This window comes from Archocentrus centrarchus, chromosome 20 (assembly GCF_007364275.1).
Source record: "Archocentrus centrarchus isolate MPI-CPG fArcCen1 chromosome 20, fArcCen1, whole genome shotgun sequence".
NCBI classification, from domain to species: domain Eukaryota; kingdom Metazoa; phylum Chordata; class Actinopteri; order Cichliformes; family Cichlidae; genus Archocentrus; species Archocentrus centrarchus.
In genome coordinates this window covers 23,806,494-23,832,304 of record NC_044365.1, presented here as the reverse complement: position 1 = coordinate 23,832,304, position 25,811 = coordinate 23,806,494, and the positions used below count along the sequence as shown (strand labels likewise).

Genomic DNA, 25,811 nt, shown 5'->3' with positions numbered 1-25,811 from the left:
CATGTGAAGTTTAATGTTCTATGAGCTAACTCAAATAGCCGCAGTTTAATCTGTAGAAATGAAAGGGAACTGGAAGCAGAAAGGTAAGAAGGCGACAAAGAAGAAGAATGCAGTGTTACAGAAATATATGGAGGCAGTGGATGCCTTCGTTAAAAGCAAAAGTGGCTCTGAAGAAGCGGAGAGTGGCCACGGGTTGAGATTTGTGAAAAAGAAGAGCAGAAAGGAGCTACGCAAGGAAAAGCGGAAAATGAAAAAAGCCAAAATGAAAAGTCACTACGAGGGCAAAAAGACTGTCTCCTTGCCCCCAACTGATGGGGGAGACTCGGGAATAAGAGCTGACAAACAACAGCAGCCACAGCTGGAGAAGAAGAAAACGAAGAAGGATGGGTCGAAATCGCATCCAAGCAACCCTGCCAGTGCTCCTAAAGAGAAGGTAGTGGCTTCCGAAACACCAGCTTCTTCCAAGAAAGGCAAGCGAGGAACTAAGCTTCAGGAAACAAGAAAAATGGCTCTTTTAGAGGCAAATGAACAAGAGGACAGAGAAATAAAGAAGCTGGAGCGATGCCTCGGATTGAACAAGAGGAAAAACAAAAAAAGTCTCCCTCAGTCTTTTGTGGCTGATGGACTTGATTACATCCTTGGCGTGCTTGACTCAGCATCATCAGCCGTGGGGATGTATGAAGATGATGAAGAAGATGACATGGAAATGGCCAAAGAGAACTTTGAAAAGCTGGAAGACTCTCAGAGGTCAGATGAGGACCCAGAAGCTGAAAGTGAGATGGCAAGTGAAGGCAGTGATGATGACACTGATGAGGATGAGGATGAAATCTCTAATGAAGAGGAAGCAGATGAAGATGATGAAATGTCTAATGAAGAGGAAGCAGATGAGGAAATGGACCAGGATGAGCTTAATGAGAGCAATGCGGCTGACTCGGAGGATGAAAAAGAAGGGGAAACAGACAGCCCCGATACAAATACGCAAACTGTGAGTTCAGATACATGAAATATCTGATTATTTTTATCACTTAATTAGATAATCTTGCATACTGAACAATGAATCTGATTATAAACAAATTCTTACAACATCAAGGTCACCTCTGCAAGTGGCAAGTACATACCACCTCACTTGCGGAACATGGGAGATGATAAACGTAAAGCTGAGCTGGAAAAATTGAAGAGGAACGTGAAAGGCTTGGTGAACAGGTAACACAATGAAATCAATTCCCCACCTTTATCCGTCAATGCGATCTAAATCACCACACAACAAAAGATGATCAGTTTTAGGCTTGTCATCTGTGGAACCAGGTCCCAGCATGGATTTGGGAGACAGACACCTGTTCTACTTTTAAGATTAATCTTAAAACTTTCCTTTTAGATCAAGCTTATAGTTAGGGCTGGGTCAGGTGACCCTGAACCCTCCCTTAGTTGCACTGCAATAGGCCAAGGCTGCTGGTGGGTTCCCATGATGCAGTGATAAGTCTTTCTTCTTCACTCACTTCTTTTCAGTCTGTTTATACACCACTCTGCATTTAATCATTAGTTATTATTAATCTTACAATATAAGGTAAAGACTGTCTGTTGTGGTTTGGCACTATATAAATAAAATTGAATTAAAGCCATTAAATAATAACTGCTGGGCACTGCTATAGCTCCACAGGTTGAGCAGGTGACCTGTATGTCGAAAGGCTTCAGGGACTTGGGTCCATTTTGGCCTCGAACCATTTCCTGAGATCATTCCCCCCTGTGCTCTCCCTACTTTCCTCTCTATTCTTGACTGTTCTGGCCAATAAAGGCTAAAAATGCCCCCCCAGAATAATAACTGATATTAAGTGGGTACCGTCTGAGCCACAGGTGGTTAATCTTGATTTGGAATACCTGCTGATGGTTTTCATTTATAAATGGATTGTTTTACTGCATTATAATTCAGGTTTTATATGCAGCCAACTAAAAGAACCAGAAAAAATGCTCTCATAATATAATTTATTGTTGAACAGGTAGAGGGAAAATCTGAGGAGAGAACAGGCTTTTTTTCCAGCAAGCCTCACTGACAAGGGCTTTTCCACAGCTGTTCAGTACCAATCCCTTTTATTCTCTTCTGCCTCTGCTTTTTATAATTTTATTCCACCAAATGTTTCACAATCATTCAAGATTCATCACCAGTTAAATAACCTGTTGCCAGCTGAAATCTATTAATCACTGCAGGAATTATTCAGTGGAATGCTCTTACCCATTTGCTTAATTTAATGCGGGTGCTGAAAGGGGCAGGCAGTGTATATTCACGCACTACGGAGGCTTTCTGTTTGAGATTGTAGTCACAGTCGCATAAAATGAAATCTATTAAAATCCTGCACAGTTCTCACTGAAGTGTCAAAGTGTTGTTTTATCATCTTCAGGCTGAGTGAACCCAATATGTCGTCCATCTGTGGTCAGCTAGAGGAGCTGTACATGAGCTGCAGCAGGAAGGACATGAACGACACCCTGACAGAGGTGCTGCTAGCAGCTTGCGTCACCCCGACCCTGATGCCAGACAGATTACTAATGGAGCACATCCTGCTTGTCAGCATCCTCCATCATGCTGTGGGCTTGGAGGTACGGACACCTCATTTGAGCCTTCATTTTGAGGTTTATGGACTTTCAGGAATGATCAAATAGACACAAAGGTATTTAAAGTGGAGCTTGTGGGCAGGCTTTACTTTCTGTAGACTTGTGGAGATGCTCAGATCTGCAACATGGATAAAAGTGCTTGTGTGTGAGAAATAGAAACCACTGACCTGAAAATTCACATCAACTCTTGGATTATTTATGAAAGGCTTGTTTTTCTAAGGGATTATCTTCTTTTGCACATCTCAGTTGTAAAGTAATACCCTTTGAATTAATTGGAGAGTGATCTGTAACACTTTAATCTAATTGGCTTTGACTGTTAGTCAGCTCGATTGGCTCTTCATTTTCTAAATGACATAAAATGTGATTAAGTCAGCAGCTGTACGCAATCAGTCACATTTTATTCATTAACCTTACTTTTTATTCCAAACTTTGATTTTTTTTTTTTAGCACTACGTGTAGTTTTATTAAGCATTAGGCTAATATTTAATGATGCATTCTTGGAGTCATTTTAGTAGGCCGGGAAGGTTCACCACTGTTCACCACTGTTTTTCCCTTAAAAAATGAAATAATTATTTAAAAACTGCATTTTGTATTTACTCAGGTTATCTTTGTCTAATATTAAAATTTGTTTGATCTGAAACATGTTTGACAAATATGCAAAATATGCACTGTAAATATCTCTTATGTTGATCTATATCTTTAACCACATGTAGTAACAGCTGCTGAAATCACATCTTCTCCTTTTCCAGGTGGGAGCCCATTTTCTGGAGACAGTTGTGCGAAAGTTTGATGAGGACTACAAGAACTTAAGTGGAGGCAAAGAGTGCGACAACCTGATTGCCATTGTTGCTCACCTGTATAACTTCCAGGTGGTACATTCTGTCCTCATCTTCGACATCCTAAAACAGCTGGTGGGAACATTCACAGAGAAGGACATTGAGCTGGTCCTGCTTGTGCTGAGGAATGTGGGCTTCAGCCTGAGGAAGGACGATCCTCTGGCTCTGAAGGAGCTCATCTCTGAAGCTCAACGCAAGGCCAGCGACATGGGATCGAAGTTTCAAGATCAGACCAGGGTAGGGCGAGCAGAATTATTTTATTAATATAATTGGATTTTCTAACTGTTGACAACACTGTGTAATGATTGCTCAATCATGCATCAAGTTTCGAAGCATATCTGACATGTGAAACCTGTCCTCAGGTGCGTTTCATGCTGGAAACCATGCTGGCTTTGAAAAACAATGATATGAGGAAGATCCCTGGCTATGATCCTGAGCCTGTGGAGAGACTGAGGAAGTTGCAGAGGACTCTGGTGGGTGACAGCCATATTTATAGTAAAATAAATCTTTTAAGCCTTAACTTGAACACATTGAACATGGTAATCATTCTTTTAGCCTCCACTTGTACCACCAGGTGGCCCCAGAGTACCACCTGTATAGACTGAAACATCTAATTTAATAGTTGTCAATTTCAGGAATCCTAATATATTATTCTTAACTAATACAACTGCTGTTAACCAACTGAGTGTTCTCGTGGTTAATCCCTTGTGAACTTGTGATACTCAGATCCACAGGAGCACAAGTGGGAGTGACATGAAGCTGAGGGTCTCTCTCGATAATCTCCTGGCAGCAGAGCAGGTGGGCCGCTGGTGGATCGTCGGCTCATCGTGGAGCGGAGCGCCCATGATCAGCAAGCAAGAGGACACAACCGTAAGACAAAGCCCTGCTGAAGGACAGGTAGAGTACTGGAGCTGCAAATTTATTTCATTAAACAGAACACATGCACACCCAAATGAGTGTAAACATGTGTTTCTGGTGTGTTTTTAATCTCTGGAAATTGAATGTGGCCATCTCCTGTACTCAAAAATGCTGGTAAAAATATATCAAATTAAAAAGCACAAAATTTCAATCCGTCCCTCCTTTCTTGGAGGAAAATAGTATTTATTATTTTTATTGTTTCATAGTATTAGTGTAAAATATGTGGGAGGCACTGATTGATTTTCAAAGAATGACCCTTTGTCTTAATGCTTTTAAAGAGTTATTGTATTGGTTAGTAAAGGCTGATCAATACTAGGGATGGATATTAAGTTGTCTCCAGTCATGAGGGAAAGAAAATGAAAGGCAAAAGAGACAACATTAAACTAAATATTCAAAAGGTATTTCATCTGTACCACATCTGGAAAAAACAACAAGCATGTCAGTGATCATGTGTAATCCACCAATCAAATTTCTAATTTTTCCAATTATCATTGCTTTGGGGCAAATGTGACCTTCAAAAAGGCCACAAAATCCTTTCAAATGTGCCACTTTCCTTCTTCCATGTGTGGCCTTGGAGTATTCTCCCATGATGAGGCAATTGATTGCTTCACCTAGAGTAAACACACATTCAAGACCAAGGAAATTACCAGTTTTACAGCAGTAAAGCCTGCCAGTGCCCAGAGTTTTGTTTGGGTACCCCTGGTCTTCTACACTTCCAGCAGTTATCGTCATCATCCGTGGCTCCCCGTATATCAAATTTTCTGTGTGCAAAAAATAAATGTGCAGTGTTTACGTTTTCTCACTGCAACTCTGCCTGATGTGTGCCACCATTTTTTTCCCCTCCCCATACTTTCCTAAAAAGATACATTTTAGTGCACTTCTAGGCAGATTAAATAAGGATAACATTTTGTTCCTCCTTTCACTTTAGTGTATTTGTACACTGTAAGACCTGTTACATTGCAGGTACTTAAGAAAAATATACAAAGTTGTTGCCTTAGAACAGGTTTAGGTTACTTAAGATAGCCAAGTTAGGACAACTAGTTCATTGTGAATCTCAGTACTTAGAATAACTTGATTTTTCTGACTGAGCAATACTAAATGAATTAGTTCAACTGACACTTGAACATATTCATTTAGTATTACAACTAACATATATTGACACACGTGTCAGTTGAACTAATTCATTTAGTATTGCAACTGACGTATATTGACATGTCAGTTGAATTCATTCATTTAGTATTGCTGACTCAGAAAAATCAAGTTATTTTTTGTACTGTGCACTCACAATGAACAAGTTACCCTAACTTAACTATCTTAAGTAACCTGAACCTTTTCTAAGGCAACGAGTTTGTATATTTTTTTAAAGCTTATTACATTTTACAGTGTAGAAATCTCCAAAACTTCCTCTTGCCCGCTAAGCCAAAATCATCTGTAACCTCTTATCCACCAAAGTAGTTTATTATACTTTTTGGAAGTATTGTTCCAAACTGAAGAACCTGCTCGTTATTGTTGAGTGTCATCCACCTCTCTCTCTCATGAATGCCCAAATTCAAATGAGTTATTAATATTTTGTACCTTTCTGTGCAGCAGTCTCTCTGTTGGCCTCAAGGAGGCAGCAAGTTTCCTTCCACTCTGCATCCATACTGTTCATTAATATTCCCATGAGTCCAACATTAAGCCAATTTATCTTATTTGTAGGATATTTCCTACAACTGTACTTTAACCACAGCGCTTCATTTTTTTCTATCTTTTTGTATTTTCCCTCATTCAGATACTTCCTCATTTCTTCCTCAGTGTCTTGTCCTGTAGTTTATTTTAAGATGATGCTTAACATTTGAGTAATAGAAACAATGTCTAAAAAAAAAACAAAAAAAAAAAACAACTAAATGTGGATTTGATGATAATGACAGCATTTATAATTTTCTAACTGTTGTTGTTTTATTTGTTTTAGTTTAGCGCCAAAGTTCTAGAGCTGGCGAGGAAACAGAGGATGAACACTGATGTCAGAAGAAACATCTTCTGTGTGCTTATGACCAGCGAAGATTACATGGATGCATTTGAGAAACTGTTGAGGTTGGTTTGGCTCACATCTCTGTGTCATTCTTCAGTTATTTGAGTTGTCTCGTTCACTTGGAAGGTTGATTTGTTTTTTTTTTTATGTATATATTTATTTTTAATTTGCTTAAAGAATGGGTCTGAAGGACAAGCAGGAGAGAGAGATTGTACATGTTCTGATGGACTGCTGTCTCCAAGAGAAAAACTTCAATGCCTTTTATGCCGTACTGGGAGAGAAATTCTGCTCGCATGACCGGCGCTTCCAGGTACCCTTACTTGCAAAACCATTTAACACAGATGCTGCTCATTGAATCAATGATTATGGTATACAGTAATTAAAAGTATACTGTGCATCCTCCTTATAAGATTCTAATCATGAGCCATGTGCATGTGACCACCCAGTCTCTCAATCTGTGCGTGGCCTGCAGTTCACCTCTGCAGTGTGGGAGCCTCTAACACCTCTGGCTTCTGATTTGACTCAAACTGTGACTACAAACAATGGGGTTGAGACCGCACTTCCTACTTTGCTGTCATGTAGGCCAGCAGCTCATATCAGAAACTGGTGACCATTGTCCTCATCAAAGAGCTTCAGAGCAGAGCTGATGGGAATGTTTGCTTTTCACATGTAAACTGGGTCTAGATGCGAGAGTTACCTGTGTAGAGGAGTTGGTTATTTAGTGTGCTTGATTTGGGAATTGCTGATAGTCATACTGTGTATATAATATTGTGCAAAAGTGTTGAGCCACTTTTCATCTCTTTATATTTTGTTCTTGAGGAGCTTTTCTTTGGACATTGGCTACTTTTTCACTTATTTTCAGTCCAGTCCTTCTTCCTGATCATTTTCAAAGAAATTTTTTAAGCTATGTAACACTGGCCTATGAATCATGCATTCAAGCAACAATGACAACAAAAAAACGCATCTAACTCAAGTGTTGTCTACACATAACAGACAACTTGGCAAAGAACCAATTTTAAATTGTGCTTCAGGCACTATATTGCTAGCTGCCTGTCACAAAAACACATACCTTGTTCAAATTTCTTTTGTTTAATTTACAAAAAATGACAAAGCAAGGTGATTTGCATGCAGTATTAGCCAAAAATTTGACTTATCTCAGCTTGGTGTACAGTTGGTCCTTAAAGAAATTGAGGAAACTGGGCATCTTAAGGACATGTGAAGAACCTAAAAAAAAAAAAAAAAAAAGCTATCTACAGCAGATGAACTGCATCTGAAAGCCATGTCAGGGGCTGCATTTCAGCTGTGGTGTTGGAGATCTTGTCAAAATTGATGGAATTATGAACACAAAAACGTACAACCAGATTTTGATCTCCCGGGCAACGGCTTCAATTTTCAGCATGACAACGATCCCAAGCACACTTCCAGTGCAGTAAAAGCATACCTGGAAAAAAAAAAAAAACACACAAAGGAACACTGTCAGTCTTGGATTGGCCTCCCCAGAGCCCGGACCTCAACATTATTGAAGCAGTGTGGGATCATCTTGACAGAGAACAGAATAAAAGGCAGCCAACATCCAAAGAAGAGCTTTGAATGTCCTCCAAGAAGCCTGGAGAACTATTCCTGAAGACTACTTAGAGAAATGACAAGAAAGCTGCCTAAGAGAGTTCAGGCTGTGTTCAAGAATGGCGGTCATACTAAATATTGACTTTCAAACTTATTAGAATTGTACACACTTTTTTTTTAATACTGTATTTCCATGTGTTTGCACATGTTTCAATAAATCACTACAGCTATTTCCCATTTTCCTAACAAAATATAAAGAAATGAGGGGTGGATCAAGACACACAGTACTGTATTATATGTGTGTTTGTGGATTTATTTATTCCTTCAACTCTTTCTGCCTTCTCATAGATGACTTTCCAGTTCAGCCTCTGGGACAAGTTCAGGGAGCTTCCCAGCCTTTCCAGCAGCACCTTTAACAATCTGGTCCAGCTGGTCACGCGCTTCCTTCGGAGTAAATGCCTCTCGCTCTCCATTCTCAAAGTAATCAATATGTTGTGTCTGTATTACATGTATTCAGTTGATTTTATAAATTCAGTCTTCAAACGTATTCTTTACATTCACCTCTGTGGTTGTGTCTTTAGGTAATAGAGTTTGGGGAACTAGATAAGCCCACAGTGCGCTTCTTGCGTCAGGTGCTGACCAAGCTGCTGAAAGAAACTGAGCCTGAGGAGCTGGCCACGATATTTGGAAGGTGAGCTGCATAGTTCACAGAACTTTTTTTTTAAATTTCTGCAATATAAAACATCAGCTTTTTTCGCACATGAAATGTGGGCAGTTTCAGGAGATTCCTGTCACACATAGCAGGGGATAATTATGTTTATTCAAATGTCTTCTCACTATAGAAGTACTCCATTTGATTTAGGACAGAGTGTTGTCTCTGTAGAGCACACAGAAGGCAGGACAAATGATGCCCTCTCACTCACTGTGAAGTCTCCACATTACCTGAGCTACTATTCTCACATCGGTGCAATTGGACATCACACAGACTTTGTACAAGGGAGCTGGCTGGTGAAGGAGGTGTAATGTCCAAACCGACTACATCAGACATTCACCTCCATCAGAAAATACAAAACTAAGAGTTTGCTGCCGTGACAGCAACCCCGCGAGGCTGCACTTAGGCACAGCCGTGTTAGAGCCATATTTCCTGACTATACCATCCACTATCTATTAACCGCTATTAGCTTGCATCTTGAAAAGTCACTTCTTCTTGGCTTCACACTCTGTGTCACTTATTGTTTCCCGTCCACCAGGATTTCAGGAATTCCTAAGCTAGGAATGCTGAGGGAGGGCTTGAAGCTTTTCATCAGCCACTTCCTCCTGAAGAACGCCCAGTCCCAGGGACCAGCTGAGCAAGCAGCAGTGCTGTCAGAGCGCGCCCAACTCGCCACCAAAGCCATGGAGGCCAAAGAGGCCAAGCTCAAACTGTAAAACACAGACACGCACACCAGAAACTCAAAATATGGACTGTGGGGAGAAAAAAAAAAAACATGGAACAACAGAAGACCTAATACAAAAAACACAAACCTGCTGTGTACTTAAAAAGGAAGCAAGTAGATGAAGATGATTGATTCTGCTATTTTTGCCTTGGGATGATTTTGTACATAAATTTTAACAGGAAGTTTTTTACATTTGGAAATGATTGATTCCCTCAGACACACAACAGCGTTTAATGGTGTGTACACTGTGTTAAATAATTGCATTGTTCATGCTTTTGTACATTTGTTGTTGGAAGAAAATATCTTGTACCTTAAGTGAATCAGTGAAAACCTCAATAAATTAAGCTTTGACTCCTGTCTAAAGAAAAATAACCTTTTTTTGTTTTCTCCTGAGACTGCCCTCTTGGAGGCAGTGTGCTGCAAGAGTTAATATTGCAGTTTGATCACCTGGATCTATTCTTCTAGACTTTACTGAGTCTATTTACACCTTCCAGATAATAAGGCATCTTTTAATCAGGTCTTTTTCTGACTTAAACATGGTTGATTGCTGTATTTCTATCCTTTGGTTGATATTTGCACTAGGAGCAGAGAGAACAGAGGGGTTTGTGGTGCCGTTCATTCAGTGTTTACACACCCTGGTGAAATGACCTGGAGCCTTGAATCTGTCCTATAGTGTTTGCGAGCTGACACCAGTGCCACCCCACATTGTTAGCATAGCAGCGTCAATCTGCTAGATTTGATACTTGCTCCTATTAATTAGCTCCACTGGTCTGGCCTGAATCAATCTAAGGCTTGGGAGCAGTGGCCTGAGGTCAGCAATCGGACACTAAGGTCAGCCAGAGCGTCCGCTGAAGGGAATTCAGAGTGGTTTGAGGTAACTTTAGAGAGCACATCACTTCATCAATGCAGGCAATTGAGAATATCGGTGGAGAAGCTTGAGAATTTGGCTGCTGAGGTGGAGATAATGGGATCAATGGACACACTGTGCAGTCCATACACTGGCCATTGTCTGCACCCGTGAGCCGGAGAGTTTCCTACAGCCTCACCTGGTGTGCTCTGTTGGGGTCTGACCCCCAGCTGAACTTTGATTGAGTCTGCTAAAGCAAACAGCAGACGATAACCAACAGATCCCTCAGTAATCCTGATACAAATGACACGTAATCAGTGAGACTCTGCTATAGATTAACGCTGATGACTGCGGGGGTAATGATGACGCGTCAAATCACGGCTAGTCCGTGCTTTCTGGAAAGAAGCCCACGCGTAAAAAGCGCATGCAAGTCAAGTGCGTTATTAAACCGCACCGAAGGCTCAGTCAGATTAATTGAGACGGACATAATAAAATGCATGACTGGGCTAAAAGAAGGTCACACTGGATATTAGAAAATGGAGCTGGTGGGATGTTTGGTAGTGAGGATGTCCACTCATTTTCACCAAGAACCCGGCGCTAAATTATTTGGCCTGCTTATACATGGTTTATGCTTATAATTTATTAATGTTAACCTCATCGGAATTAAATAAGATATTCTTTCTAACCAATCAGATTATTATTGCTCAAAAACTTAAATACTGCCGTGTTTCCACAAAAGTGCATCATGTGAGGTTAATAATTTCTAATGACGTTTTAATTGATCTTTGTAAAAAAAAAATCTTTGTTTTGTTAACCTGATTTTATGAGTTTAAATGATTTCAGTCCTGAAAATAGTGCCTGAGCAGCCAAGTTTGACGCTTAGCATGCCTTTAAAACGCTTTATTAATACGAGCCCATTGCTGGTGTGGTGCGAAATGTTTCCTCCGTCTGTCTGCCTCCTTGCTGTTTGCTCACACTGCACGTTTGCACAGATCCGACAACGCTATTAACAGCAATTCCCATGACCCGACCTGTCAGAGCAAGGAGGAAAACACAAGCCTCTGTGTTCGCATCCGGCCTGAAACACACTGCAAGCACAATCATAAATCAGGGGAGTGCGTTTGCAAGAAAGAAAAAAACAGTTTTATATAGAAAAAAACAACCCACTTTATTTCACATTGTTTGCAGAGACGCTAAACAATAATTTAGCATGCAGTCATACGACTTTTATAAATACATATAGAAAAATAAACGTGACGTTTTCCAGTATGATATGACACTATGGAAGTAAAACATCACAAAGGACAAAACAAAAGAGCGAATATTTAGTGTAAGGGCTATAGGATAGGATATTATTGAAAGATTATTGCTGACAAACTAACCATCACAGCAGGTGTAGATTGCAAAATCCGGAGCCAGTTTACAGCGTTTGCATATAACCATGCAATAGGCTATTTCACAGTTCACCTATAGCCGAGTGTTGAATGATATAGACCGCAAATGTTCTGCTTTATTGCTGTTTATGACGCAAGGGACTACATTTTTTTTCATAACCAAAAACAAAACAAAAACAAAAATCTCCATAATTCCAAGTAGGTGATTAGAGGTTGGATTACATGCAACTAACTGCATTTTACAGCCAAAGCCCCCCCAGAGTCACTAGAAATGAAAAGCGCCGTCTTCGCCGTTTTTGCTTCAGCTTCAAGGCTGCGGACTGATGTCACTGTTGTGATTCCTCTCGTCGTCTGAAGAGCAGTCTGACGAGTTGTACAAGAAATTGTCGCCTTCGTCGTCGTCACTGTCCCTGAAGTCTCTTATTCTGCCATTTTTTGAGTCCGTCTTGCTGTGATAATCCGACTGTTCTAGTCCGTCTGATTTCTCTTGGCCGCCCTTGGACCCTTTCTGCTTCTCGGCCTCCTGGGCGGCCTGTTCTTTTGCCTTCTTGCTTCTCTTCCACTTCATGCGTCTGTTCTGGAACCAGATTTTAACCTGGAAAAGGGGAAATAAATCAGTAATTTCTTTAAACGTATGTGATGGGCATCTGTAACCATTAAAGCAATTAATAAAATGAAGTGTCCTTTTATTTTCCGATCACATCTAGTGTGTAATATTATTCATAAAAGTCATAAAATGCTCAAAAAATAGTAAAAAAAAAAAATAACATGTGGATGAAAAGGCTATCGGTGTGCGTATCGGTGCGTAAAGGTCACCCGTCCGCCTGACATTGAACTCTTGGGTGTAGCAGTTATCCTTCACTGAAAACGTCCGAATTAAAAAAAAAAAAAAAAAAATCGACTCAAGAAATTAGCATTCATGGATGGCTCAGTTTGAATTGCCCAATGCAAGTTTGTGTAAGTATATAAAAGTGGATAAAATTAGAATTTCTATTCGGGATATTAGGAAACAAGTGAGGTGAAGAATGAGGGTTCACTACAATTTATCGTTCTTTTTTCATATCAAATACCAAACACTTTGTGTGTTGTAATTTTTTTTTATAAATATAAAATTCTAGTTTAAAAAAATAAAATAAAATAAAGATGTATGTGCTGTGTGTGCAGACATAGTTTACCTGAGTTTCTGTCAGCATGAGGGAGGTGGCCACTTCAAAGCGCTTCGGTCTTGACAGGTACTTATTCAGTTTGAACTGATGCTCAAGTTCCAGCAGCTGCTGACTTGTGAATGCAGTTCTTGGTCTTCTGCACTTTCCAAGTAAGTTGGACTGCGCCTGAGCTGCAAGGAGAAAAAGTCAGCCTTAAACACTCAAGAAAAGAGTTTTATTCCCGTCATGCATTTTATGTAAACTGTCTCTAATGATGTCCACTCCCAATAGCCAGCTTATTCAGTATAGGCTATTTGTTATGCATCTCTGTTCTCTCCAACAGCGAGCTAGTCTCGCCATCAATACATCCATAGACAAGCTATTTGCCACCCCATTTTGAGCAAATCTGTTAAAACGAGCAGAAACAAAAAGGCAGTATCTGGTGCGCAAATAGCATGTCGACTGTGGGTTTCACACTACTCTGCCACTTTCCCACTGTCCATTATCTGTCCATTTTAGTTCCTCTATGAAAAAGCATCAGTGTGTCACAGCTTCTTCATTCAGACGATAATATCTGAAGGGAACTGCGCATCAGAAATCCCCAAATCTAACTTTATTCCAAGTTCAATCACAATGTACGGGCATCTAGGCGAGAATTATTCTTACTGTTTAAATATGTTAAATATGTTAACACATAAAGCAGAGTGCACCATAACTAAAGGTTGTATAATATCTGGGTGATTTACTTAAAATGATGGCTTTGAAATTGGCAAAATATTTTGTCACGAAACTGCTACTTACAATTAAAGTCGGACATTTTGGGGAGCATCATCCCGGCCGTGGAGACCCGGAGCCAGTGGTCCAGCTGGAAGGTGCTGGCTGTCAGTTTAATGGGATCACTGGTGTGGTGGTGATGGGAGCCGTGTGGATAGGAGTAGGACAGGGCAGGGTGTTGGCCTGTGAGGGCAGCAGCAGAGTAGGTGTACATGGGATGACCGTAGAGAGCCTGTGCTGGGATCCCTGCGGTACTCTGCGGATGTAATCCAACCATGCTGTGCGGGCTGTTGAGGAAACCCGGTTTAGGAATCAACCCGCAAGTGGAAATCCTCGGCGGAGACGGCGTGTCGGCCCGTAAAGAGTCGGCACTGGTGGTCAGCTCCGCGGCTGCCACACTTCCAGACGATGGGATGGAGGAGGTTGAGGACAGGGAAGTAACAAGAGCAAGCGGCGAGGTCTGCGCCTTGGGTGTATCGACTGCTAAAAGCGCGTCAATGCGAAAGTTTTTCGATTTCTCCATTGGTGACCTGGTGCGCGTCCTTCTCGCCTCTGCTGCTCAAACTGAAGGAGAAGTCACAGCCGTTTCCCCACCTCTCAAAAGTTATGATGGGATCCGGAGTGTGGGAGAGGAGCTCCGTGTCACACTTAATCCCTGCCAGAAGAAGGGGATTGGTGCAGCCGTCTCGCAGGGGGTTGGCCAAAGCGTCACAGCGCACCCAACAAAGCCTCCCTGGTCTAAGCACTGTGTTGGCAGCGTTACTGTTTCCATAAAATATTTCCATTACAGGAAAAAATGATGCATACATTTTGAAATATTTTTGTTTTTTGGTAAGCTATGACTAGATGCTATTTTTTGCCTATATACATAATTCTTCAACAGCAGGTTTACGCTGGCATGTTTCCAGTGTGACTAATTATAAAATAGGACCTTATTCAATTAGAAATAGGCTATAGCTTTGCAGGATTGTTTTACTTTAGCAGACACCCAATTTATAAAAATATATAATTTATTTAGAAAAGATCTCGATTTTCTTAGAATTAAGCGAAATACGTGTATTATTACTCCATGAGTAGATAAAAATAGAACATTTTCCTGTTTCCAGAGGTGTGTTCTGTCTTGGTTCTGCATGCTACATGGTTCATTTGAGGATGGGACATTGTTTAGGCGAAGAAAAAAAAAACCAAAACAAAAGAAAAGAAATGAAAAAAAAAACCCCCTCAATTTTCAGACCTTACACGTGAATTGATTTGTGGCTTTCCTGACAACATTCACCCATTGAATTCAGAAAATAAGCATGCGCAAAAGTGAGCCATATGAGGCCAACAGGGAAATTTAAGTAAAAGCCCTCCTTCTGTCGCTCTAAAACCTGAAGGTGACATACGCGCAATGACACGTTACAATGGAGCGATACATCTGAATTAATTAGGTCCAGGCGCTACTTCTTGTAGCATAATATTCTGGTCGTTGAGTTTCATAAAAATATTTTTAAATATTTTTAATCCTTGTAATGTGAGAAATATTATTGATGGTTTCCTGTTAAAACCAAACTTCTGAAAAGCTGCAATCAGCTGACAAAATAAGTCAAATTTAGGCGCAACAAAAATTTTGTAATTGAAAGCCCTAAAATGTAATGAGGAGAAAGATGTAATAGGCCAGTGGCTCCTGGTGACTTGGGTCTAATAAGCCACTTAAAGTTAATGGAAGAGGAGGTCAAAATGAGAATTATTGACACCCCGTTGCCCTTAACCGGTCTACCTATAAAGCTGATTAGTTTTTATCAATTCATCAGCTAACCGCGCTCCTGGGACGTTTATTTGCTCGGGGGAAATCAACAAGTCACCGGGTAGTTTTCAAGTAAAGGATCGCCATTTAATTGTGAACCTTGATGATCATGAGCAATTACAGAATGATAAGGGGGAGATTGATGTGGGTGCGGGATGTGGGCCCGCGTGGAAACGCGGAGGAGAAGAGGTTAGAGAGAGAGAGAGAGAGAGAGAGAGAATCAAATGCGCTTCAATTATTCCTGCGAGAAAATGTGCAGATATCGATGTAAATGTGTTGTATTAGAGCCTCAAATTCTTGCCATTTGAAGATGATCCCAAAACCCCTGTAATAGCGCCTGTTTTTTACTATAATGTCCTGTACTCTCACTTTTAACAGTAAAATATTAATACCCAGATTGAAGGAGAAGACCAGGCAACGACAGCAGGCATAAAAGGCTGTGGCCGCTGTTTAAAAATTATGATATTGCGAAGGGTTAAATTAACATCTCCACCTTTGGACATTTAGCAGATAAGAGTTGCCGAAACAAGTTTTCTTTTGCATCTTCCCCATCAATTAAGCGCACTTTATCAGCCTTCTGCCTGATTATTACTACAGTCAGACTCTTATTCCACACCCGAGCTGCGCCTTGCCCCACCGCGGGTTTAATTTCATTAAGGGGCCCGCATGAATATTTCTATTAAAGCAGCGGTGAAATATGGAGCCATTTAGCATTGGCCTTCGCCGATCACCCAGATTTATGGCTCCTTTTCATCACATCTAGGAGAGAGAAAATTAATAAGGCGCCCAATGGAAACTGACCCTAAAACCCTTTTCTTTCCTGAAAGCTGTTAATTTGCTCCGTAATTACTTTCACAATTAACTAAAATACAAATCAAAGTGACAAATCGAGATAGTTTATAAATTAATTACCTTTGGTAAATGTGTTCATTATGAAAAAGGCGGCTTAAAGGGATCTGGTCCGTCTCTTTTAACCCAGTACATACAGAATTCGATTCAACTGGCACAAGCGGCCGTTTTCATAGAAATGTGCAAAACTATTTATAACATTTTTCTCTGTTTGAGGAAAACATTTGATATTGGCGTCAATACAGCCCCACAATCACAGATGAGAGGCTTAAAATAACATCAAGAACTCAAACTCTTTATTAAATTCGAGATCGAAGTTTTTGTACACAGAAGTGTTAAAATTGCACTGGGACAGGGTGAGCGTGAAGGCCAAATCAGACCTCACTAATGAAACCATTTCCCATGCGCCGCCGCGTGCCTCCATTTGTTCTGCTAAGCCCGATTTTAACATCTTCAATTTGTTGACGTGCCAAAAAAGGCAGTACTTCTATTACCACTCCGATGATGATGATGGTGATGATGATGATGACGATACGTATGATGATGATAATTGTACTAAAAATCCTAGAAATGCATATAGGCCTAAAAATATGAATTTGAAATATAGATGTCAATGTTGCAACACATCATCCAAATGACTTCTTATGACCTTTAATTCCTGCTGATATTTAAATTTTGATGTAAACACAAATAACAATGATAATACAGTATTAAAAAAATAGCACTACATATATTCATTATTAGAGCATTTTTTGTAATTTTACCCTTTAAAGAAATTTTTAATTTATTTAATGGCATAAATCACATACATATTTTTTTTAATTTGCCGTCTCCCTGCACAATTTTATTATAATATCACCTTTATAAGTACTGCATGCAACTCGCATGGTTTTTAGGTATTTGCAACAGCAGTTAAAGCTCCAAAACAGTTATCAGTGCAGTTATTTCAAGACTAACTTGGACTGTCAGTGCATTAAAAAAAATCACCACAAAGCTACTGTGCTGTTTTGTGAAATGGTCAGAGTGGGGAGCTTTTTGCTCTTTCCTTATTAAAACAATCATGTCACTTACAATGCATTTAAAAGCTGGAATAAACTGAAAGGTTTATCATTTCCACATTCTGTTGACTAAAGGGATTTATTATTATTATTATTTAAGAAGCCTGTGAGGGGGTTAAACATTAATATTACTGGAAATGTTAGACTTTTATTGTGGGCACTGATTCTTAACCTGATAGTTTGTATATGTATAAAAACTAAAAAAAAAAAAAAAGAGGTGTGACAGGTCAAGGAAGTACAGTGCAGTCTGCAATAGAAACAAAAATACCTCTGTACTGTAATAATGTAGTCATCTACACAACATTCACATTCAATACAATGTTTGTGTATTTTTGAGAAAATAACTTTGAGTTAAAAAGAAAAATTCAACATATATAGGACAAAACAAATTGTCCATTGACTGGAAATTGCTGTCCACACTGTTATTTTAAAGCACTTTTCCTGTGACAAGAAAACAAAAAAGATCTTCTGTGAAGACAAACATGTCCACACATGAGGAATTTTCCTGTTAAAACTGTAAGTGTCCATTTAAGCTCAAATAAAAATAACCAGGTCAGTTTTGATTCATCTTTCTCTACATCAGTAGTTACTCTTTTTTTTCCTTTTTAAACTGATATAACAATATATTTATTAACATTTAACTATTAGTTTCAGCTTTAATGATGCAATGCATGAGAAGCCCTGAAAGCTCTAGAAATTTTTTCATTGAAATATATTTAGTTCTATGATAAATATAAAACAATTATAGTAAGAGATCATCCAGTATGTAGTGTCAGTTTCCATGTGTTTTCCTAACTGTACAGATGCTCTCATGCAAAAATCTTTTTCTTCATTATGCAAATGTATACTAACAAGTCTAAGATTACTTATATGCTTGATTTATAACTAAAACACAAATAAATTAAAATGCAAACATGAAAACAACAAACAAAATCTAGAAACGTCTTTTAGGGTTGTTTTTATTAATATTCTTGATATTCTCTCTCTCTCTCTCTCTTTCACACACACACACACACACACACACACACACACACACACACACACACACACACACACACACACACACACACACACACACACACACACACACACACACACACACACACACACCTTTTTCAAGTTGTGACTTTTCTTTTTTTTCATTTCCAGAGTAGGTTTGCTAGCTGGTTTCAGTTTAGTTTATATTGCATTATCTTTAGTCTTTTTAATGATTAAAATACTGTGTGCAGACTCGTCAGACAGCAATAATAAACAAATAAGCCAAAAAAAATCAAATCTTTATTTTGGTGTTACTGAAGTCCAACAGAAAACACAGTCCATGAATCCAAACTGGTGAACAACAAGCAGTACAAACAGTATGACACAACAGATAACAAAGGCAAACTGAGGCTTTAAATACATACAGACACACTGAGGGCTGATGGGGAATGAGACACAGCTAGGGAACTAAACACACCTAAACTAAATCAGGGTACCGGGGTGAGAGAAATAAAATTAAACACAATACACATGAGACAAACAACTACCAAAATAAAACAGGAAATAACCAAACAAAGTGACAGAGACTTGACAACAAGATGTGGGAGAGGCGGGATAGCAAGGAATATAAACAAGATAAAACCGTGAACAGAAACTAGACAGCAAAACTAATTGAACTACAAATGCAAGATTACCATTAAAAAAAAAATCAACCTGCAAAAATAATAAAACAGAAGCTCAGGAATAATACATGAAAAGCAAACTCTAAATCAACAGACAATATAGAAAGTTCACAACTTTAAAACACTGGGTCAAAAAAAACTCAGGACCACGGCAGTCTCACTGTTAGCCCTGTGATACACCGATGACCTGTTAGAGTGTACCCCACCTTTCACCCTGTGACAGCTGGGATGGACTCCAGCCCCCTCAGTGACCCTGCATTGGATAAGTGGAAGAAAATGGATGGATGGATGATTTGAGGTGTTGCAATACAAATACAACACTTGATGAAGGCAGTTGACTCACAGGTATGCAGGCATCCCAAATGAATAAGCACGGGCATCAATACCTCATCAGGCTGGTTTTGTTAACATACTATTTCACAAACACTGATGACCCTATGTCTATGCACCTGTCTGATTGCACTGATGTACATATTAGTGGAATATAGTTTACATTCTTTTATCTTTTAATTAGTCTCTGCACTGTATATTTTGTAATTTTGTAATATTGTGTTATAGTTATAGCTCTAATATCTCTTTATATTTGCAATTTGTATACTTGTATATTGTCTTATAGTCTTTATACTTATTTGTTTTTTTTTTTTTTCTGTAAGCACGAAGTACCGCAGCAATTTCCTAATGCTGTGAACCTGTTCACCCATATGGCAATAAAAACCTTCTGATTCTGATTCTGATTCTGATACTAACACTGAGGATATTTCCTCTTATCCTCTTGTTGTCATCAGAGATCCTCAGGTTGGAATGAGCTGCCTGATGAGGCTCACTTAGGCAGTAACCTCTTTAAATCACGCCTTCAAACTTTTTAAACTTTTTACTTTTTATACCATTACATATGATATATTTTACCATGTGGCTATAAGCTTTAGTTGTTTTGGTTATTATCTTCATTGCCTTCATCTTCTTCTTTGAGCTGCTCCCTATAGTGCCACAGTGCATCATCTGGCTCCACCCCATCCTAGCCTCTTCTGTCATATCAACCCTTTGCATGTCTTCATTCACTACATCCATGAACCTTCTCCGTGGTTTCTGCCTGGAAGCTCCATATTCAACAGCCCCTGTCCAATATATCCATTAACCCTCCTCTACACGTGTCCAAACCAGCTAACTTCTTCTCAAAAAGGCTTAACCTGAACTGTCCCTCTGATCTACTCATTTCTAAATCTGTCCATTCTGGTCACACCCAATGAAAATCTCAGTATCTTCAACTCTGCCTCCTCCAACTCTGCACCCTGTCTTTTTGTCACTGCCACCAGCTTCAAACCATACATCATTGCAGGTCTCACTACCATCTTGTAAAACTTTATTTCATCCTTGCTGCTATCCTTCTGTCCCAAATCACTCCCAGCGCTTGTCTCCACCCATTCCACCCTGCCTGCACTCTCTTCTTTACCTCTCTTGTGCTCTGTCCATTACTTTATCAACGTTGCCTAATCTTTTTTTTTTTTTTTTTTTTTTACGTTGCCTAATCTTAATTATTTGTCTTGCTTTTCCTCCTCAGTCTAGTTTTTAATTGTTTATTTTGATTGCCTAAAATGGTTAGTTTTAGTTAATTGTAATAACCTTGATAAGTGTTTCCATCACTTCAGAGGAACTTAACCTAACCATAATGTAAAAATTTAATCTGAACTCATCAGGTTCAAGGTTATTCGAGTTTTGTTTTTGCCCTCAAAAATGTATGCAGGTGCTCAAAAAATGACAAAAGTCAACTGAAAACACTCTCACTGTAGCCCCAGAACCTTCTCAATGGCTCTAGCAGGAAGGCGGGTCTTAGAGCCGGTATTGGCAGGCATTCTGTCCAATCAGTTGTCTCTTGCAGGAACCGGATGCAGGCTGCTCTCCAGTGTTGTGTTGATTTCTAGAGAGAACAGGAAAAGAAGACTTGACATTTGGATAAACGTGAACAGCCTTCTCAGTGTTGTAGTGTCTGTTTCACTCCTTAACTCAAAAATCAAAGGTAAACGATTCATACGTTGCTGCTTTATGATTCTCAGACGTGTGTCCTTTAAAAAAGAAAGAATGTCAAAAAGGACATGCGGGTAGGAAGAGACACCCCCCCGGAAAGTTAGCCTGCTTCAGCGTTTAGCTGCCCTGCTAGTTAGCTGCAATGCTAACGTCAACAAAATCATGCTGCTTGTACAGACGTACTCCTTGCTGCGACAAGTCATGAATAAATGAGTCGTAATATGGTGTCTCAGTGTTGGGGTCGTTTACAGGAAACAGTCTTATTAAAGGCCCTGAGAGCTGCTGAGTCATTAGCTAGCTAAGTTAACCGGTTAGCTAACTATTGTTGCATCCTAACTGAAGGTCTGGCTGAACTTCACCTCCTCCTATGTTGCTGTTCAACAGTTGTCCGCATTAGCTGTTCATAACCGTTTAATTTTGCTACAGAAAAGATAGCCAGCAAACGTTGCTGTGTATTGTCGTGGTTGGAGAATCTGTTTGCCGAAGTTAAATGTTTATAAGTTGTAGTCAAGTCATCACGATTGGTCTGTTTCATTTTCTCTTTCAGAAAATCGAGTTAACCTTTGAGTCAATCAGTCCATGGGAAAAATCTAACAATGTTTAGCTTTGAGGGAGATTTCAAGACAAGACCCAAGGTATCCCTTGGAGGAGCGAGTAAAAAGGCAAGTGTCATTTCACAAGTTATAACATATCTCCTGCCATTAACAAACCACATTCCATCACCCCCAGACACAAATATCTATGCTTAACAGGAAATGTTAAAGCATGTTGATGTGTAAAGTTTTTATATTTTTCTATGATGCTTTTCAGGAGGAGAAAGCATCACTCTTGCACCGCACTCAAGAAGAAAGACGGAAAAGAGAGGTAATGTCTTTCCCTATGTGCTTTGCTTGCGCTCTTTAAAGTTTTGCAGCTCATGTTATTTGCATGTCATTACTCTGGATTTGAGGTCAGTGGTGGGGTCCACAGCTTTATCCAGCTCGCCCTCATAGTGAAGCATAAAATATTCATGAAAAAGTAATGTATTTGTTTGCATTCGTAAACATAAATTTCATATTTCTTTGTGACAGTCAGCATGACTTTGACACAAACATACAGTGCTGTGAAAAAGTACTTGCCCCCTTCCTGTGTTCTTTTTTTAATGTCACACATGTCTTGAATCATGCAAATTTTAATGTTAGGCAAAGATAAGCTGAGTAAAAATGCAGTTTCATTTATTAAGGGAAAAACAGCTATCCAGACCTGCCTTGCTCTATGTGAAAAAGTAATTGCCCCCTAAATCTAGTAACTGCTTGTGCCACCCTTGGCAACAAGAACTGCAATTGAGCATTTGTGAATTTTGGCCCACCCTTCTTTGCAGAATTGTTTTAAATGAAGGGTTTTTGGGCGTGGGTGGCCTGTGCTAAGGTCATGCCAAAGCACCTCAGTCAGAAGTATGTTTTGCATGTATATAGTCCAGACTGTTCAGCAGTGAGGTATCACCCTGGACACCTGTTGTGGTTTAACCAAAAAACAGAATCTTTTGCTAACCCTAACCTATTATTTTAACGATAGCTGTTAATGTATCAAAATAATACAAATGAAATGTAAAAAATCAATCAATTCTATTGCTTGAGCTGTGGTCTCTGGTGCTTCAAAATGTCCAGTTCACCAGTCAGTAGTTTAGAGGTCATGGCTATTTCATAAACTGCTGTAAGAACAGGTTGTTTTATCAATTTCCAATGTGTGTGTGCTTCATTTTGCACAGGATGAACGAAGACGACTGAAGAATGCCATTATCATTCAGTCCTACGTACGTGGCTACCAGGATTTGAAAAAACAGGTGTGTCTGCAAAGAGATTTTATGTTAGATCAGAAGTGGACATTTCGGGGGCGCCCAGGTGGCTTAGTGGTGAAGCTGGCGACCAAGTATATATGCCACGCTGCGGTGCGGGTGGCGTGGGTTTTCCCCGTTTCCTGTCTCCCTCCACTGCTGATAAAAGCTGCTGTGGCCAAAAATGCAAAAGAAAAAAAGAAATGGACATTTGGCTTTAGGCAAAATTGTGGGCATTGGGAAGTCACTTGGTCTGCATATAGTTAAGGCAAAGAGTCTGTTTCCTTACATAACAGAAGTTGGTGCCTTTTTTGTTATTTCTTTACATTTAATAAATAAATTACGCTTGAGTAATTTGAATCATACCTTAGAATAAACCTATTTTTCGGCTGCTCCCTTATTCACACGTTTTAACGCTGGATGCTCTTTCCTTTCTGATGCTCTTGCCTCCTCCAGGGATTGAACCAGGGATCTTTCTCTTGCCAGGCAAATGTGTAAACCACTTCACTGAGTAACCACTTAAGCTGTACTGGAGAATAACTGCTAAAACTATTTTTATCTCAGTCCTGATTGTTTTCCTATGGGGAAACATTAAAACCTCTTTGGTGGGCATCAAAGATTTTTTTTATGCAAATATATTATTTTTATACTAATACTACTATTATAGTCATTTCTGGCATCTGTAGTCTCTCAGGGACCTAAGTTCACTTTATGCTTTTTTTTTCTCAGGTGGGTTTATTTATTAGGCCATATTAGGCTATGTATGGTTGCTGCCAACCCACATGACAAAACACTAACCACATCCTGGGTGTTAGCAAAGTAGAAGCTAGCAGCACTTCTGAACAGCAAGTTATTGTCTTGGCTTGATGGATGAAAATATAAAGGTCATGCCTTACAGCAATAAAAAGGTCACATTTTCTGCTTGTTTTGGGAACCAAGTTGATTTGTGGTAGTAATATTTCTGTTTTTGTACCAAGTCTGCTCAAACAGAGTATTTGCAGGGTTTGACCTTTGACCTTCTTTCTCCAGTATGCCATACAGAGGGCAAAGTTTGATGAATGTGCCAGCCAGACACAGTCGGGGGGAGCTCAACACACCCTGGATGGTGCTAGTCTCTGCCTTTTATCAAGACAGTTAATATTTTTCTACAGACAGAGTGTGGATGCCCATAGATTGGTGAGAATGAAAAACATTCTGTGCCCTTTGGTTGTATCGATAAATGCTATCATAATAACAAATTTTGTGTCAAAACTGTATCTGTTTCTGTGTTCATAAAGATATGGTTGTGCCAGAACCTGGTGAAACACAACAGCCAGTTTGTGAAGCTGTTGGTGGGCCCACAGAAGCAGACATGTGTCTTTCAGATCAAGAGGATCTTAGGCTTCTGCTGCAGGTACACTGCTTGGGAAATGAATAATTAGCTCATAGATACATTAACACAAAAGCTGATGGGATATTTGATGAAACAGAAGTTGCCGCTATCATTCTTGTTGCTCTCTCCTGTCTCTCAGACTCCTGCAAAGCTGCACAGATGACAGTTTAAACGTTGCAGTTCCCATGCGAATGCTAGAAATCTTTTCTACAGAGCGAACCTATCTTCCTGTTATTCCAGATGCTAATTATGTAGCTTCATTACTCGAGCAGATTTTGCACTATATGGTACAGAAAGGTAAGTTCACTGGCTTATTTTGTATGTTAACTTTATTATCTCTGTTGTAAGTGTGTTGTCGTTTTTTTTTTTTTTTAGAGAGAACACATTTTCAGGATTGTAAATTGTTTCAGTTTCCTGCAGCATAGGTACAAATACATCTGTTGAGATCTAATTATCAAACAGTAAGGGTGTGCAGAGATCTTGAATGTGTGTCAATATTTTGTCTGTGTTTTTTATCAGTACATTGGCAGTTCATTCTGTGACTGGTACAGGATTACACACAAGTCAAGTGTGTTTCAAGTATTAACATTTTCTCAGAAGTATGACTCATTTCAGAAGTACTGTTTAAAGTTATTCATACCTGTGAGCACAAAAAAAAATTAAGTTTTCAGCATTATATCTGAAAACTTGACCTGAAAAAAAATAAAAATCCTACTTAATTAGCCTGAATGTTAGGCTTAAAGAATTGCTGTTTTCAGTAGACATTTGCAACACTGAGAAACATTCAGATGGGTTCTGTTAACTTCCTTTTCATGTTTACATTATTTCCGCTCAAATTACTGTGAACAGGAAGATTGCTTTTTTGAAATTAAATATGTAATTACATTAGTCTTTTCTCAAAAAAACTGGTGCCTTTGATTATTTTTTTTCATCTTAATTCTTCTCTGTCCTCTCATCAGGATACTACAGATCGCTGTATATTCTTGTGAATCACAGGCTCCCTTCTAGTCTGGAGTACAGCGACTCTCCCACTATACCCCTGGCAAGCACACTGTTAGAGCACATCCTCAAACCTCTGCACTTTACCTACTCCTCCTGCACAACAGGCGCAAGGTACAGCTGGCGCAGTGGGAAAATGGAACATTTGCACAGGACACAACAGTAGACTTGTTCTACAGCAAAACGCTTGAAAAAGCAGACACATTCAAAAAGATACCTTTCTGCTGGCAGGACATGCAATTGAATATCACAGAAAAACTTAGATTGCGCTGCATTGTTTAACTATTTACTTAAGGAATTGTCTCAAGAGTTACACAATTCTATACAACTCCCAGCATATACAGTAAACAGTACAGATGATAGTGGCATAATAGCAGGAACAGAAGGTGTTTGTCTCTGGTGAATTCTTTTAAAATCATCCATTAAACCAATCAGAAAAAAACTACAAGAGTTTTTGTCCCCTTTTGTCAATAGTGAAGCAGTAATTGCTTCACAGGCCAATTTACAACAAGCCATAAAAGTTTCCCAGACTCACTTGCTCGCTGGAGTGCAGAATATCAGCCTGTTTGCCCTCAGTTTGAGACATTCTTAATAACAAACGACAAGAGGACTTCTTTTCTTCTTTGAAGAAAGGCAAGATGGGAGTGAGAGAAACTTGTGTACATACTGGCTCTAACAGCTAATTATCTGACTTGGCTCACCAGATGTGTGTGACTGGGCCAC

The 25,811-nt window shown here is 39.4% G+C and overlaps 3 protein-coding genes across 3 annotated transcripts in view; 2 read left to right on the top strand and 1 right to left on the bottom strand.

Annotated features, from left to right (window-relative positions):
• The first annotated feature begins 58 nt into the window (after positions 1–58).
• Positions 59–9,719, top strand: nom1 (nucleolar protein with MIF4G domain 1). Its single transcript, XM_030756265.1, has 11 exons — positions 59–985; positions 1,091–1,203; positions 2,394–2,589; positions 3,354–3,677; positions 3,803–3,913; positions 4,167–4,337; positions 6,310–6,431; positions 6,547–6,679; positions 8,281–8,412; positions 8,514–8,623; positions 9,183–9,719. Exons 1-11 carry the CDS (start codon positions 59–61, stop codon positions 9,358–9,360), a joined length of 2,517 nt encoding a protein of 838 aa, XP_030612125.1. The 3' UTR covers positions 9,361–9,719.
• Positions 9,720–11,407: 1,688 nt separating this feature from the next.
• On the bottom strand, positions 11,408–14,137 carry mnx1 (motor neuron and pancreas homeobox 1). Its single transcript, XM_030757077.1, has 3 exons — positions 13,556–14,137; positions 12,785–12,945; positions 11,408–12,204 (listed from the first exon to the last, which is right to left on the bottom strand). Exons 1-3 carry the CDS (start codon positions 14,049–14,051, stop codon positions 11,917–11,919), a joined length of 945 nt encoding a protein of 314 aa, XP_030612937.1. The 5' UTR covers positions 14,052–14,137; the 3' UTR covers positions 11,408–11,916.
• Positions 14,138–20,760: 6,623 nt separating this feature from the next.
• ube3c (ubiquitin protein ligase E3C) overlaps positions 20,761–25,811 on the top strand; it is a 30,657-nt gene continuing 25,606 nt past the window's right edge. The window contains exons 1-8 of the mRNA XM_030757157.1: positions 20,761–20,896; positions 21,452–21,566; positions 21,715–21,768; positions 22,652–22,726; positions 23,747–23,893; positions 23,995–24,110; positions 24,229–24,386; positions 25,049–25,202. Of these exons, the coding sequence (XP_030613017.1) occupies positions 21,501–21,566; positions 21,715–21,768; positions 22,652–22,726; positions 23,747–23,893; positions 23,995–24,110; positions 24,229–24,386; positions 25,049–25,202 (770 nt within the window). The 5' untranslated portion in view covers positions 20,761–20,896; positions 21,452–21,500. The remainder of the gene's footprint in view (positions 20,897–21,451; positions 21,567–21,714; positions 21,769–22,651; positions 22,727–23,746; positions 23,894–23,994; positions 24,111–24,228; positions 24,387–25,048; positions 25,203–25,811) is intronic.

Excerpts from the sequence above, each read along its gene's own strand:
- nom1 (XM_030756265.1), top strand. The coding sequence starts at position 59 with ATGAAAGGGAACTGGAAGCAGAAAGGTAAGAAGGCGACAAAGAAGAAG. Across the intron at positions 986-1,090 it reads CCGATACAAATACGCAAACT|GTCACCTCTGCAAGTGGCAA; the intron begins GTGAGTTCAGAT and ends TACAACATCAAG. Across the intron at positions 6,680-8,280 it reads CGCATGACCGGCGCTTCCAG|ATGACTTTCCAGTTCAGCCT; the intron begins GTACCCTTACTT and ends GCCTTCTCATAG.
- mnx1 (XM_030757077.1), bottom strand. The coding sequence starts at position 14,051 with ATGGAGAAATCGAAAAACTTTCGCATTGACGCGCTTTTAGCAGTCGAT. Across the intron at positions 12,946-13,555 it reads CAAAATGTCCGACTTTAATT|CTCAGGCGCAGTCCAACTTA; the intron begins GTAAGTAGCAGT and ends TTCTCCTTGCAG. Across the intron at positions 12,205-12,784 it reads TCATGCTGACAGAAACTCAG|GTTAAAATCTGGTTCCAGAA; the intron begins GTAAACTATGTC and ends CCCCTTTTCCAG.